General features: G+C 29.9%; 4 protein-coding genes across 4 annotated transcripts, besides 2 other annotated features; 2 read left to right on the top strand and 2 right to left on the bottom strand.

Moving 5' to 3' along the window:
* Nucleotides 1-858: 858 nt before the first annotated feature.
* TVAGG3_0289490 (ATPase activity, coupled to transmembrane movement of substances) lies at nucleotides 859-2,169 on the bottom strand (the record flags this gene model as incomplete). The annotated part of the gene is made up of 1 exon (XM_001578899.2): nucleotides 859-2,169. One exon carries the CDS (start codon nucleotides 2,167-2,169, stop codon nucleotides 859-861), a length of 1,311 nt encoding a protein of 436 aa, XP_001578949.2.
* A 1,879-nt stretch (nucleotides 2,170-4,048) lies between these two features.
* Nucleotides 4,049-6,445, top strand: TVAGG3_0289480 (ATPase activity, coupled to transmembrane movement of substances; the record flags this gene model as incomplete). Its single annotated transcript, XM_001578898.1, has 1 exon — nucleotides 4,049-6,445. One exon carries the CDS (start codon nucleotides 4,049-4,051, stop codon nucleotides 6,443-6,445), a length of 2,397 nt encoding a protein of 798 aa, XP_001578948.1.
* Nucleotides 6,446-7,022: 577 nt separating this feature from the next.
* On the bottom strand, nucleotides 7,023-8,096 carry TVAGG3_0289470 (ATPase activity, coupled to transmembrane movement of substances; the record flags this gene model as incomplete). The annotated part of the gene is made up of 1 exon (XM_001578897.1): nucleotides 7,023-8,096. The coding sequence occupies one exon, from the start codon at nucleotides 8,094-8,096 to the stop codon at nucleotides 7,023-7,025; it is 1,074 nt and encodes a 357-aa protein (XP_001578947.1).
* A 2,022-nt stretch (nucleotides 8,097-10,118) lies between these two features.
* Nucleotides 10,119-10,336: a mobile genetic element.
* Nucleotides 10,337-12,245: 1,909 nt separating this feature from the next.
* Nucleotides 12,246-12,452: a mobile genetic element.
* Nucleotides 12,453-12,470: 18 nt separating this feature from the next.
* On the top strand, nucleotides 12,471-14,885 carry TVAGG3_0289440 (ATPase activity, coupled to transmembrane movement of substances; the record flags this gene model as incomplete). Its single annotated transcript, XM_001578896.1, has 1 exon — nucleotides 12,471-14,885. One exon carries the CDS (start codon nucleotides 12,471-12,473, stop codon nucleotides 14,883-14,885), a length of 2,415 nt encoding a protein of 804 aa, XP_001578946.1.
* Between the last annotated feature and the right edge of the window lie 68 nt (nucleotides 14,886-14,953).

Here is a 14,953-nt window from a genome sequence, read left to right as displayed (position 1 = left end):
ATATCCATGTATATAAAATTGAACCTCAATAGCTTGAAACAATATCTTTAAAAAAATAACCCCATTTCATACGTTATTAATTTTTCAAATGCCACTTATCGATTAGAAATCTTAAATTTATGGGAAAATCATATTTCAATTTAATAAAATAAAAATAATTTATTAATGATTTATTTTCAAATCGTTATGATTATTCTTAGATTCTGCTGTATTGGTTTTTAAGAAATGTTGTTAAAATTACAAAATTGCAATAAAATTCGGCAAAAAATGCAAAAACTGCTAAGTTGGACTTTTAAATAGTAGAAAAATGATTTAACCAGCTACATATAGCTGTAATTTTTATAAAGATTTCGATTTTAGATGTAAATCCGAGAAAGATATAACACCTGTTATTTCGGAGAACATTGCAAACAACACACGATCTGTGCGTCCACTCCATGCATTGGTACCCTCAAATTTGTTGATTAATAAAAGCAAATCCTATTACAAATGCATGCAATACGTTTTTTAAAGTAAAAATTGCACTGAGCTAGTAGTTAAATTATTATACATTCTATTTTTTGGGCGCATTGTTGGGTATAAAAGGTTAAAATATCTAACTCATCAAATTATCGTTTATTAAATTTGAGTGAAAAAAAGGATTTTACATGTGAAATTTTTAGTGAATTCAATATAAATCCTAGATATTTCAATCTTCAATATAATTGAAATTGAATTCAGACAGTTTTTATATGTTTCAAAGATAGACCAGTAAATTTTTGCAAACTAACATATTTTAGCTTATCCAAATTTTACAAAATGAAAAATATTAAAAATTGATTAGGATTGAATAAAGTATAATATGAATTTAATATAGATCTATTTAGCTTCAGCATTTTCATCATCAGCATACATACGATAGAGAACATTTTCGAGCTGTTCGATAATAATATTGAACTCTGACATGTTAAATCCACTCTTTTGTGTATCGAGTTCTTCAAGAAGACTAACGATTTCAGGACAAACAGGAATTAAAATACTGTTTTCGTGAGTTTCATCTTCTGTAGATTCACTGATCTTAGATTTGCACCAACTAAGGAGCTTTTCGTTCATATCCTTAGTGTCTGTGTCTGGAAGATACATTGGTGTAAGACGGTAGCCACAGTGATATTTACGACGAAGTTCGTTTGAAGGACCATCGAAGACGAGTTCACCATTTCGCATGACGAACAGACGACTACTCACTGATTCTGCTTCTTCAAGTGAGTGCGTACTGACGATTGCTGTGATACCAAATCCAGATATAGCTTTCCAAATTGTCTGACGTGTTGAAACATCGATACCTGCTGTTGGTTCATCAAGAATAACAATGCGAGGAGTACCAATGAGAGCAAGAGCTATACATAATTTTCTCTTTTGACCACCTGAAAGAGCCATTGCTCTGTTATTTTCGCATTCTTCTAGATTGAATGAGTCAATCGCGTGATCAACAACTTCTCGGATTTTATCTTTTTTGTAACCACAAATTGCAGCAAAGAAATTCAAGTGTTCGCGAACACTGAGTCTGTCAAAGAAGATATTATCTTGGAAACAGATACCAAGATGTTGTTGAAGTTCACTGAATCCACCTTTGCAGAGTTCGCCATAAATACTAAGTGTGCCTCCATTGCAGTCAATACTTCCTGTCATACTGTTAAGCAATGTGCTCTTACCACATCCGTTTGGACCAATGAGGATGATGATTTCTCCTGAATCAATGTTGAAAGAAACATCTTTCAATGCATGTGTTGAAAATCCATATTTCTTATCAATATTGTTGACTTCAATAAAGTGTTTGTCATCTTCATGATTAATTTTAACTGCTCTTCTAAAAGCAAAAACTTTCTTCCAATGTCCGAATGAGAAAATATGCGCGAATCCAACAGGGAGTGTTCCAGCAGTTCTTGGCATCATCAAGTTGAAGAAAAGGAAAAGGAATAAGAATGCAAAAGCCATTCCTAATAAAATCTTTGAAACAGTAGATTGTGAAATAAGATGAAAGACTTTTGGTGCTGTTGCAAAATCAAATACTTCTTTGACTTCTTTGCAATATGCAACATTATCGATCAATAAATAAATTGCTCCTTGAGGTAAAAATTGGAATATTTTCATGAAAATTGGGAAAACTTTGGTATCGTCATACCCAATCATGAAATAAATAGAAATACCAATATGGAATAATATTGGAACTATTACAAGTAACTTCAGACGCTTCTGGTTATATAAAATCAATACTAAAAATGCATTGAAAAAGTAAGTTGCGATAAAGATAAGGAAGAAAATTAAAAATAATAATCCTAGATTTCCGTTCAAACCTGAGATAGTGAAAATGATAGCTACTAGAAAAGAATAAATCACCATAAAAATAAAGTCAATGAAAAAGAAAGCAAGATAAATTAATGATTCGAGGGCACCGGAAACTGTTAACAAAAAGAATAACTTCTTTTCTCTAAACTCGTGGAACATATAATATGTATTTGTGAATAATATTGTAATTGCTAAGCCAATAAATAAACCATAAAGATAATAAAATGGATTGCCTGTTGTTGCAAAATTTGTATATTCTCCTATCTCAATTTTCAGTGATATATTTAATCTATCCATAAAATATTCGATAACTGAAGATCGGAAAGAACCTCCAAACTGATACGCATCACCTCTTGCTGAGCCATTAAAGTAGATTTTTCTGGGCTTTGGCTCGATTCTAAATGCAAACACATCTTCTGTTTTTGCTATTTTTTCGAACTCTGATTCATCTGACATTATTTCAACTATTTTAGTATCATTTTTAGAAAGTACACCTGCTTTAATATCCTGCGTATAACCATTATTTGGAAATAGAATTGTTTTTTTGTCCTCCCAAGTTATCTCATACAAAAAATAGTAGTTATGACGTTCATACATGCTAGGTTGGTTATATGGATCGTATGGAGGATAATATGGATCGTAGGAATAATTATATGGACCGTAGGAATAATTATATGGATCATATTCTGGATCTGGAGGATCATCTAAAGGTTGTTTCGAATTATCTTGTTTTGAATTTTTACTTGCTGGCCGTAAACTATTCCTTGAATAGTAATAATCGTCATAGTTGTAATTATGTTGTCCTGGTTTTTGAAAAGTATATTTTTTCCTTTTATATTCACTCATAGAATTTTCCATTTTCTTTATTATGAGAATATAAAAGATTATCGGGAAGATGATGAAAATGATTCCAAATATTTGAGATACGTAAAACCCTACTTTTCTTAATTTCATTCCAAAAATTAATTTCAGAAACTGAAAGAAAAATGCTGTGTGGGAACGCTTTACATTATCTGCGTTTGATCTTTTGTTTTTTGAATCAAAATCATCAAGCATATTAGGGTCTTTTTTAATGAATTATAAAAATGAATTTGAGAATGTAAAATAAAATTGAAAACAAAATAATTATTTCTTTATATATTGTTATAGGAATTATATTTCTTTTTTTTCCCCTTAGAATTGAAGCATTTTCAATTTTGTTAATGATTTGTTTTAGCGAAAATTTAAATTCATGCTTTACAAATGAAATCTGCATAAAAAATGCAAATTCAAAAACTTGGTCAATCAAATTGAAAGCTTGTTAATTATGAATAAACAGTTTATATAACTCTATATGAATTTTCCCACACATATAAACTTTATTGTTGATTAGGTTTTTGAATTGTATTCAAATTCATTATCTTATCGTTTGATAAGATATAATTTTATTTTTAAATCATGCATCAACACAAGTACTTAAAAAATAAAATCGTTGGTCCTCAAAGGCTTTAGATTTGCTCTCAAAAATTAATTTATTGAATTCAAAAATACAATTTCAGTTTTTAATTGGAAAATGTATTTGATAAAGCAAGAGAATGGCCTTCATCTTACACTAAATTTATGTAAAACATTCAAACATCTTTTTTCCATTCAAAATCTTACCTTTGACAAATTTAATAGTTTATTTATTCTTATCATGTTTTATTTAAATTGAATTTGAAAGAAACGATAATAAAATATTCAAATGGGAATTTTCTTATCCCAGCTGAAGGCTGTCCTATTTAGAAGATCAATTCTTCAATTACGAGGTATAATTAGTACCATAATTGTAGATTTGGTTGTTATTGCTTTATTATTAGTACCTGCAATCTTTAAATTATCTTCGGACAAGGCAGGAGAAGGAGTCACGCATATAACAACAAATTCTTTGGATGATTTAGAAAATTATAACAATCTTTCAATTACAAGAATAAAGGATCCTGGTTGTGATGGCGGGTTCTGTTTCCCAGAATTATTAGACATTTTAAAAAAGATGATAAAAGATGAAATAAATGTAGACGTCAAAGTCAACGAGTTTGATACTTTCGATGATCTTAATGATTTTCAAAACAAAACAACATCAGACCCTCATCATTCATTAAATAATATATTTGGTTATCAAATCGTTAACAACTCATATTATCGTACAGAAGATGACAAATATAACGCAAGTATAACATGCAACGTTGTTGTTAACTATTCAAATTTTCAAACTTATCATTTTGAGACTCTATTTCGTCGTGCAGTATTTAAAATGATGAATCCAAGTATTTCAGATTCCGATATTTATTATAATTTTTCAGTTAGATCCGAAGTAATGGCAAAAGAAGAAGGAAATTCATATGTTGCAGATATATACTTTATAATATATGCCATTGCCATTGTAATATTTATTTCATTTGGCTTTGGTCAAATTATAGAAGATTTACACACACCTACGCGCAGTTATATGATTGCTTGTGGTTTAAATAGGTTTGCATACTGGCTTGGTAACTTCATTATCGACTTTGCTCATTTGTTTATAGTAACAGTTATCGCTTTCATTATCAATATGATTCTCAAAGAACCAATCTTTATGAAATTCAATGGATATATATTTTATGCAGTGCTTATTACATTAATTGCATCAATCATCTATGCATATATTTGGGGATTTTTACTTCGCAATCGAAACAGTGGCGCAACAATGTTTTTTATTGTTCACATTATTTTCACATTGACAGCGTATTTTGTTGGTTTGATGCTAAGACAACAAATAAAATCACTATCTCTACTAAAGCTCATTAGATGTCTCTTCTGCATATTCCCAATGAATAATGTTATTAACTTATTTTATGCTCCAATTGAACCTATTAAATTTCAAGCTCCATTAAATTCGGTTAAATTGGATGCAGATTCTTATTATAAGATCCCCATTATTATCCCGATTATTGGCATTATTTTGTATTTGTTAATATTGTTATTGATTGAAGCGTTAGGCAAATCTGCAAAGAAGAAATTCTCAAAATTCGGATGGTCTGGACATGAAAGAGAATTTAAGGAATTCAAAGATAAACAAAAGATTACAAAGGAAGCAATAGATATGGAACAGAGTGTTCATAATTCATCAGAGGAATATGCAATTAAAATCAAAGATGTTTCGAAATTCTATTCAGGACCAAATGGCAAAAACATTTATGCAGTCAATCAGGTTTCACTCGGAATCAAGAAAGGATCTCTCTTCGGTTTCTTGGGATCGAATGGTGCAGGAAAGACAACACTTATGAGGATCATACTTCGTGATGAAGCACTTTCAAATGGAAGTGTCGAAATTGAAGGTGATGACATCGAGAAGTCATTCGATCCAAAGAAGATCTCTCGTTGTCCTCAGTTCGATGACCATCTCACAGGAAACTTGACAGGAAGACAGAACCTCAAGTTCTTCTGCTACTTGTACAACAAGAGTCGAAGCGAGACAAAAGAAATCATCGATAAGATGGTTGATACACTTGACCTTAGTGAACACATCGACAAGAAAGTCGACAACATGTCCGGTGGCAACCGAAGGAAGTGCGCCGTCGCGATCACATTCATCTCAGATGCGAACATAATACTCCTCGACGAACCAACTTCTTCACTCGACCCGATTGCGAGACACAAGGTTCACAACTTGATCAACGAATACAGAGGCGAGAAGACATTCATGTTATGCACACACCTCCTCGATGAAGCAGAAAACCTTTGTGACAACATATCAATCATGCTTAATGGATGTGTTTTCACCATTGGCACACCACAATACCTGTCCAACAGATTTGGTACTGAATGGAAAGTTGATGTTCTTTTGAACGACAAGAGCGAAGAAACACAAAACACTGTTTCTAATTTCTTCTTGCAAGGCATTCCGAGTGCTGTTGCAACAATCTCACGTCCTTTGAGTAGAATATACTCAATCCCGAGGAACGACATTTCAATCACGAAACTGTTCCGCCTCCTTGAGCAAGCGAAGACAAACAACATGGGAATCAAGTATTACACATGCTCTTGCTCAACTCTTGAAAAGGTTTTCCTCGAAATTGTCATGTTAAGTCAAAATAATGATGATGAACAAGATGAGCAATAGAAACTAATATGCATATGATTTTATAATCTAACTTCAATATCGAATTTGATTTCGGAAATTTAAACGATATCAAAAATTCGACTATATTAATATTAAATCATACTGTTTATTTACATGTGATAAGGATTTTCAATATAACTAATAAAATTTCTAAAAGATTAAAATTATAGTTGAAAAATATTTGATAAAAAGAGTTAAATACTATATGGAAAATTATAATATTCTCGATAAATATAATATTTTGATCAAAGATAATTCGATATTTCAACTTTCAAGAAATGAGATTTTACCTTATTTCAGTTATTGTATGAAATCAATATATCGTATGTATTGTTTCGAAATTTCAGTTATACAAAGTCCATGGTTTTTGCCTAAAAAAATCATCTAGATTAATAAAAAAATAATTTAGCACTCTTTTGGATATTGCTTTATTTTCATATATAATAAGGGCGGGGCATTAAATTTGAGCACTATTTCAAGAATTAAATTTGAATTTTTTTTTGAAAAAATTTAAATTTTAAAGAGAAAAATTTTATTTCGAAAAATAGAAGAAAGTGAATATGAATTTAAAATATATTTACCGAGCTTCGACATTTTCATCATCGGCATACATACGGTAGAGAACATTTTCGAGTTGTTCGATAATAATGTTAAATTCTAACATGCTGAAGTTACTTTTCTCAGTATCGAGTTCTTCAAGAAGACTAACGATTTCAGGACAAACAGGAATTAAAATACTGTTATCGTGAGTTTCATCTTCTGTGGATTCACTGATCTTAGACTTGCACCAACTAAGAAGCTTTTCGTTCATATCCTTAGTGTCTGTGTCTGGAAGATACATTGGTGTAAGACGGTAGCCACAGTGATATTTACGACGAAGTTCGTTTGAAGGACCATCGAAGACGAGTTCACCATTTCGCATGACGAACAGACGACTACTCACTGATTCTGCTTCTTCAAGTGAGTGCGTACTGACGATTGCTGTGATACCAAATCCAGATATAGCTTTCCAAATTGTCTGACGTGTTGAAACATCGATACCTGCTGTTGGTTCATCAAGAATGACGATACTTGGATTTCCAATGAGTGCAAGAGCTATGCATAATTTTCTCTTTTGACCACCCGAAAGAGACATTGCTCTGTTATTCTCACAATCTTCAAGACAGAATGTATCTATTGTATGATCAACAACTTCATTCAGATGATCTTTTGAATATCCACGAATTGAAGCAAAGAATTTCAAGTGTTCGCGAACACTGAGTCTGTCAAAGAAGATATTATCTTGGAAACAGATACCAAGATGTTGTTGAAGTTCACTGAATCCACCTTTGCAGAGTTCGCCATAAATACTAAGTGTGCCTCCATTGCAGTCAATACTTCCTGTCATACTATTAAGCAATGTACTCTTACCACATCCGTTTGGACCAATAAGGACTATGATTTCTTTTGAATCAATATTGAAAGAAACATCTTTCAGAGCATGTATTGAAAATCCATATTTCTTATCAATATTGTTGACTTCAATAAAGTGTTTGTCATCATTTTTTATGATATTTTTAGATCTTCTGAATGTAAAAACCTTAAGCCAGCATCCTAACGAGAAAATACGTTTCAATCCAATTGGTGGTGTTCCTGCAGTTCTAGGTAACATCAAGTTCAAGAATATGAAAAGAAACAAATTCGCAAATGTGATTCCTAATAATATTTTTGAACCTTTGGATTGAGGGATGATATGATAAAATTCTGATGCGGTTGAGAAATCAAATGCTTTTCCTAACATTTTGCAGTATGCAAGGTTATCAATTAAGATATATATCATTCCTTGAGGAAGATATTGGAATATTTCAGAAACGATGCTGATAACTTTTACATTAGAATTTTCAAGCAAAAAGAATATGGTGAAAGCAATATTAAATAGAATTTGACCAATTGTGATGAGTTTGAGACGCTTCTGATTGTATAAAACTAAAACAAAAATAGCGACTAAAATATAGTTCGAGATAAATATCAATAATATTACTAAGAGCATGTGAATTACGTTTCCTTTCAATCCTGATAAATTTAAAATTATAGATGCTACAATGGAATAAATAAGCATGAAAACTAAATCAATCAAAAAGAATGTAAGATAAATAATTAATTCATATGTTCCAGAAACTGTTAACAATAGTAAAAGTTTTTTCTCTCTGAATTCATGAAACATGTAATATGTGTTCTGGAATACAATTGTCACAGCAAACCCAATGAACAATGCATAAATATAATAGTACGGATTTCCAGATATTGATTGCCTACTATATTCTCCAATTTTTATATCAACAGAGATGTTGGTCTTATTGAACAAATACCTAATAAGAGATGAATAGAAGCTACCTTTGAATTGATAAATTGGATAGAAGCTATCCTCTCTTATTGTTCCATTAAAATTAAATAAACCTGGTTCTGCGAAGAGACGAAATGCATAAACATCTGATTTATATGAACTTTGGATAAATTCATTTTCATCTGAAAACAATTTCACTTTCTCTCCATCTGCGCCACATTCGACTCTTTCTTTAATATCATTTGTATAAATATTTTCTGGATAAAAATATATTTTCTTTGATGTGTATGATAATGTATCAATAAAATCATATTGATAAGGCCATGTATTGGGAGTACATTGCTTTGGCTTGAACTTGGATTATACGGATCTGAATCATCTTGACTATACTTATTTGAATCAATTAAAAGTTGAGAAAGTAGTTTATCTCCATTTTCTAAAGGTTGTTTTAATAAAAATAAATGTTGATTTTCATCTGGTAATTGGGAATTATATGGGTCATACTCTTGTGAACCAGAATCAATTTTTTGTAACAGGGCCAAATAAATAACAAGTGGTAAAATAATGAAAGCAATTACAAAGATTTGAGATACATAAAAGCCAACTTTTTTGAATTTCATTCCCAAAATTAACTTAAGGAACTGAATGAAGAATCTTGACTGGGAATACTTTGTATTTCCAGTTGGTGGAATATTGGATTTTGAATCAAGATCATTGAGCATAATGGTGGTAAATTATTATTTTTAAGAATGAAAATTGAAAAGAATATTGAAATAATTGAACAAATTTAAAAGTGGGATAATATACTAATTAAAATTCTTTTAAATTGAATGATTGATAATTGTGCATCATGAGAAGAATAAAATTGAATCTCCCCGAGAAGAATTTAAATTTCTTTTTCAAAAAATCTAATTTTGAATAAAATTATATTTTCCGAGTGAATGATATATGTAAATCCGGATCGTGCATACAATTTGACATTTTTTTGGAAGTTGTAATTACATTTTCAAACTGCCAAATCCATTTAAACTAATTGCATATATTAATTTATTGATATAAAATATAAATATTTCAGATTTTTCTTATAAATGAATTTTAATTGAATTTTTCAATGTTCTCTGAATTATTCGAACAATTAAATTTAATTAACTCGTTTTAAATTTTGAATATATTCTTTGTTGCAATATTATGTATTTTTTAAAAATATAATCGCTCTCAATTTTTTTTTCAAAAAATAGAAATTAATTCAAAAATGGTCCTCATTTAAACCTAACTTAATATCTATATTACTTTTGTACTCAATATTTAATTTTATATTTTGGCGTTTGAATAGAACAATAAGTATTTTTTGGGTCATTATTGATTTTGTAATTTAATCGTCGTCGTTATCGATTTTGTAATTTAATCGTTATCGTCTTTTTCTAAACGTGCATTTTTTGCTTTCGGAGCTATTGAACATACATTGGCCCTTACCAGCAATTGAAAACTATTTTTCATTATCAACAATTACATTACTCCGAGTTATTCATCAATCAATGAAAATCGATATATAGTCCATACTTCAATTTACAATATTGGCAAGTCCGATTTCACTTGGCATATTTAACTCATATAGAAAAACCAGTTGGAATCGGCAAAATTATCTTTAATTCCATACATAAGAAAAAAAAATTATAAAGTTCTTCAATAATAGCAAACTAATAGTTTAAATAGATTTACAAGTATCGCCCATCTACTTTTGATATAATTCACATATTAAATGTAGAAAACTGGTTTAAAATAAATATTTCAAAAGTTCGAAAACGATTTATGAAAAAATAACGTGATGACATTTACTAAATTTGCTCTGTATTAAAGTATCGATGATAGAAAGAGCATATTTTGTAAATATTTCAAAAATATTTAAAAGTCGGAGAAATTGTATTGTAATGTACTATAATTATGTTACAAATCCGATTTAATACTAATCCTTCGTTATTGAAGTTGTTTTGAGAAGGATATTCTCTAAATTCTTGATAAATCTTTAAAATCTAGAGTAATCGTTTTGTAAACTTAACAAAACTAAAATGTATACCAATAGATTGGCATTTTCTACGTTTTCAAAGTGAGAGAGTGTAAATTCTTTTTTTTTATCCTATTAAGGTTTTTAAAAAATTTATTTAACAATAGGATGTTTAACACTAATTTTTTAAGGACTTCGACTTTAGCATCACATAAATATGTTATTTTCTATATTAAAACGTAATTTTGGTGGTCTTAGAATAGAAAAATATGCAATATTCGTGGAGATAATGAGGGTTCTTAAACATGTTCTTAAAAATAAATAAAATAATACAAATCTTTATTCAATCTTTTGATATTGTTGGTCCTCTCTTTGTGAAAATACTTAACTTCAAAGAGTATTATGTTTTACCTAGTGAGGACCTTAAGTTTGCAAAAACATAATAAAAGTAAAATAAAAAAGATCTGATTTATCACAAAACTTTGAGTATTATAGGATTTAATATATTTTCTTAGTAGATTATATGATTTAGTTTCTTAAATCTAAAGTATTTCTTGAGGAAAATATAAATTGAAATTCAAAAAGTAAAAAAATGTAAACAAATCAAATTTTAAATGGACCAAATGTTGATTTTTCATTCGTTTTCTCATTATCGAAAAAAATTTGGAAAGCTAAGAAGTCAATAACAAGTTATATAATACAACAAAACCCACATCGGATATGTTTTCATCAAATAGTCTCCTAGATTTGTTATGAAATTAAAATATCATGATATTTTAAGGGCTTTTGATTTCAATATTAGAATTATTCAGTTATATCGTGCTAATATCAATTGCTTTATACAATTAATCGTTTACAAGCTGCAAAAATCGAACAATAATTTGACTTTGTAAAAAAAGTGCGTCATTTTATTCGTTATACTTACAAAATGTAAACATTACGAGAAACATTTACATTTGTAAATGTAACAAGTAAAGTTGTATCGCATAATTTGACTTTGTAAAAAAAGTGCGTCATTTTTATTCGTTATACTTACAAAATGTAAACATTACGAGAAACATTTACATTTGTAAATGTAACAAGTAAAGTTGTATCGCATAATTTGACTTTGTAAAAAAATGCGTCATTTTTATTCGTTATACTTACAAAATGTAAACATTACGAGAAACATTTACATTTGTAAATGTAACAAGTAAATACATCAGATTTAAATTGTAAATGTAGTTTATCTCTCTCATCTCCTTTTTAAAAGGTATTACATACATACGAACGCATGGGTCACTCAATAATTAGCGTGATAATAATTGAGGATAGACTGTAATCGTAATTTTATTTTTGGACTTATATTTCGACATTTTGAAGTCGCTTGAAAGTCTTGCAAATGATTAAATTTGGAAAATTTGACCTAAGTCTGCATTATTTTGATGACTTAAACAATTCTATAAATCTGTTTTCCTAAAAATTTAAAAAGATATAATTTCAATTTCCCTAAATTTATGTAATTCATATATCACCAAAATATTTGGACTGCATTTCGTTTGTCTGCACCTAATTAAAGTCTAAATACCAATTAATTTTGGAGTTGCATTGCTTTTAATGTAAAAATGCACGTTTAGAAAAAGACGATAACGATTAAATTACAAAATCGATAACGACGACGATTAAATTACAAAATCGATAACCTCTCGTATTTTTTTCTAATGACATCTTTCTTAAGCCAACTGAAAGGAGTCATTTATAGAAAGCTGATTCTTCAATGGAAAGGTATATTAGGTACATTAATTATTGACTTCATTGCGATTATTTTGATGATAGCTCCAGGTTTAATTTCGTATTCTCCTGCTCCAGGAGAAAATGATTATTCAGAAATCATTTACGGGCCAACATTTGGTAGTGTAGAATACCAAAATAATCTTTCAATTACGAGAATAAAAGATTCTGGATGTGATGGCGGATATTGTTTACCAGAATTGGGAAATGTCATCAAAACAATGATAAAAACAGAACTAGATATTGATGCTAAGATAAACGACTTTGATTCTTTCGAAGAATTGGACCGATATCAAAAAGAAATATCAAAAGATAGGCAACAATCAATAAACAATCTATTTGCTTACAAAATTGTTAACAATTCATGGTATAATAAAGAAGGAGATGATCGTAGTGCCAATATTACTTGCGTTCTGTTTTATAACTCATCTAATTTTTATGAAATTATTCCGATTTTTAGACGTGCAATTTATAAAATGATTTACAGCGATGTTAAAAATTCAGATATACACTATCAAATTACTGTTAAAAATGAACTGAAGAAAGATGCAAGTGGAATTAACCCATTAAATATAATTATGTATTTCCTACTCATTCCTATAGGTATTGCATTATTTACATCATTTAGTTTTGGTCAAATTATTGAAGATTTACACACACAAATACGCAATTTTATGATATCATGCGGTTTAAATAGGTTTGTGTATTGGCTGGGAAATATAATTATTGATTCTGTACATATGATCATAGTTGTTGTTATCGTCCATATAATTTATCACATCCTGAATGATCATGTATACATGGCAATTAAGAATTATTTGTTTTATTCAATTTTCATTACTATGCTCTCGTCTATCTTTTTCATGTATTTCATGGGATTCATTCTTCCAAATAGGAATAGTGGTGCTACAATAATTTTAATTTTTCATTTGATTATTGTGATTGCAGCCTTCAGCAGTGGTTTGTTATTGAAGGCTAAATTAGGAATTAATACTGTGAGATTTATCAGATGCATATTTTGCATAATTCCAGTTAATAATTTAGTTAATTGTTTTTATGCCCCTTTGGAACCTTTTATAACTTTTGGTTCTCAACCAAGTTCAATTACTTTATTCACTGATTCTTATGATAAGATTCCTTTGATTGTTGCATTTGTTAGTGCATTATTGTTTATTATAATAATTTGGATAGTTGAAAAACAATCACAGAATGCAAAGAAGAAATTCTCAAAATTCGGATGGTCTGGACATGAAAGAGAATTTAAGGAATTCAAAGATAAACAAAAGATTACAAAGGAAGCAATAGATATGGAACAGAGTGTTCATAATTCATCAGAGGAATATGCAATTAAAATCAAAGATGTTTCGAAATTCTATTCAGGACCAAATGGCAAAAACATTTATGCAGTCAATCAGGTCTCACTCGGAATCAAGAAAGGATCTCTCTTCGGTTTCTTGGGATCGAATGGTGCAGGAAAGACAACACTTATGAGGATCATACTTCGTGATGAAGCACTTTCAAATGGAAGTGTCGAAATTGAAGGTGATGACATCGAGAAGTCATTCGATCCAAAGAAGATCTCTCGTTGTCCTCAGTTCGATGACCACCTCACAGGAAACTTGACAGGAAGACAGAACCTCAAGTTCTTCTGCTACTTGTACAACAAGAGTCGAAGTGAGACAAAAGAAATCATCGATAAGATGGTTGATACACTTGACCTTAGTGAACACATCGACAAGAAAGTCGACAACATGTCCGGTGGCAACCGAAGGAAGTGTGCTGTCGCGATCACATTCATCTCAGATGCGAACATAATACTCCTCGACGAACCAACTTCTTCACTCGACCCTATCGCGAGACACAAGGTTCACAACTTGATCAACGAATACAGAGGCGAGAAGACATTCATGTTATGCACACACCTCCTCGATGAAGCAGAAAACCTTTGTGATAACATATCAATCATGCTTAATGGATGTGTTTTCACCATTGGCACACCACAATACCTGTCCAACAGATTTGGTACTGAATGGAAAGTTGATATTCTATTAGAAGATGATCTTCAGGAAACTCAGGAAAAAATTACGAACTTTTTCATAACGGAAATTCCATCTGCTGTTCCATCAATCGTTCGTCCAAGTAGTAGAATTTATACAATTCCCAAGAAAGATATTGAAATTAATAAACTTTTTAAGATCATGGAGAAAAGCCAAATTGATAACATTGGTATAAAGTTTTATACCTGCTCGTGTTCTACACTTGAAAAAGTCTTCCTTGAAATTGTAATGCTAAGTGAATCCAAAGATCAAAGTAATGCGAATGATGAGAATGTTAATAAAAGTTGATACATAATACTATTATTTCAATATTATTTCATTTATATTAAATAAATTGCGTTGTCAATAATATCGTT

The sequence above is a fragment of the Trichomonas vaginalis genome, chromosome V (assembly GCF_026262505.1).
Source record: "Trichomonas vaginalis G3 chromosome V, whole genome shotgun sequence".
Taxonomy (NCBI): Eukaryota; Parabasalia; order Trichomonadida; family Trichomonadidae; genus Trichomonas; species Trichomonas vaginalis.
Note: the sequence above shows the minus strand (reverse complement) of the source record. Positions and strands in the feature narration are given on the sequence as shown.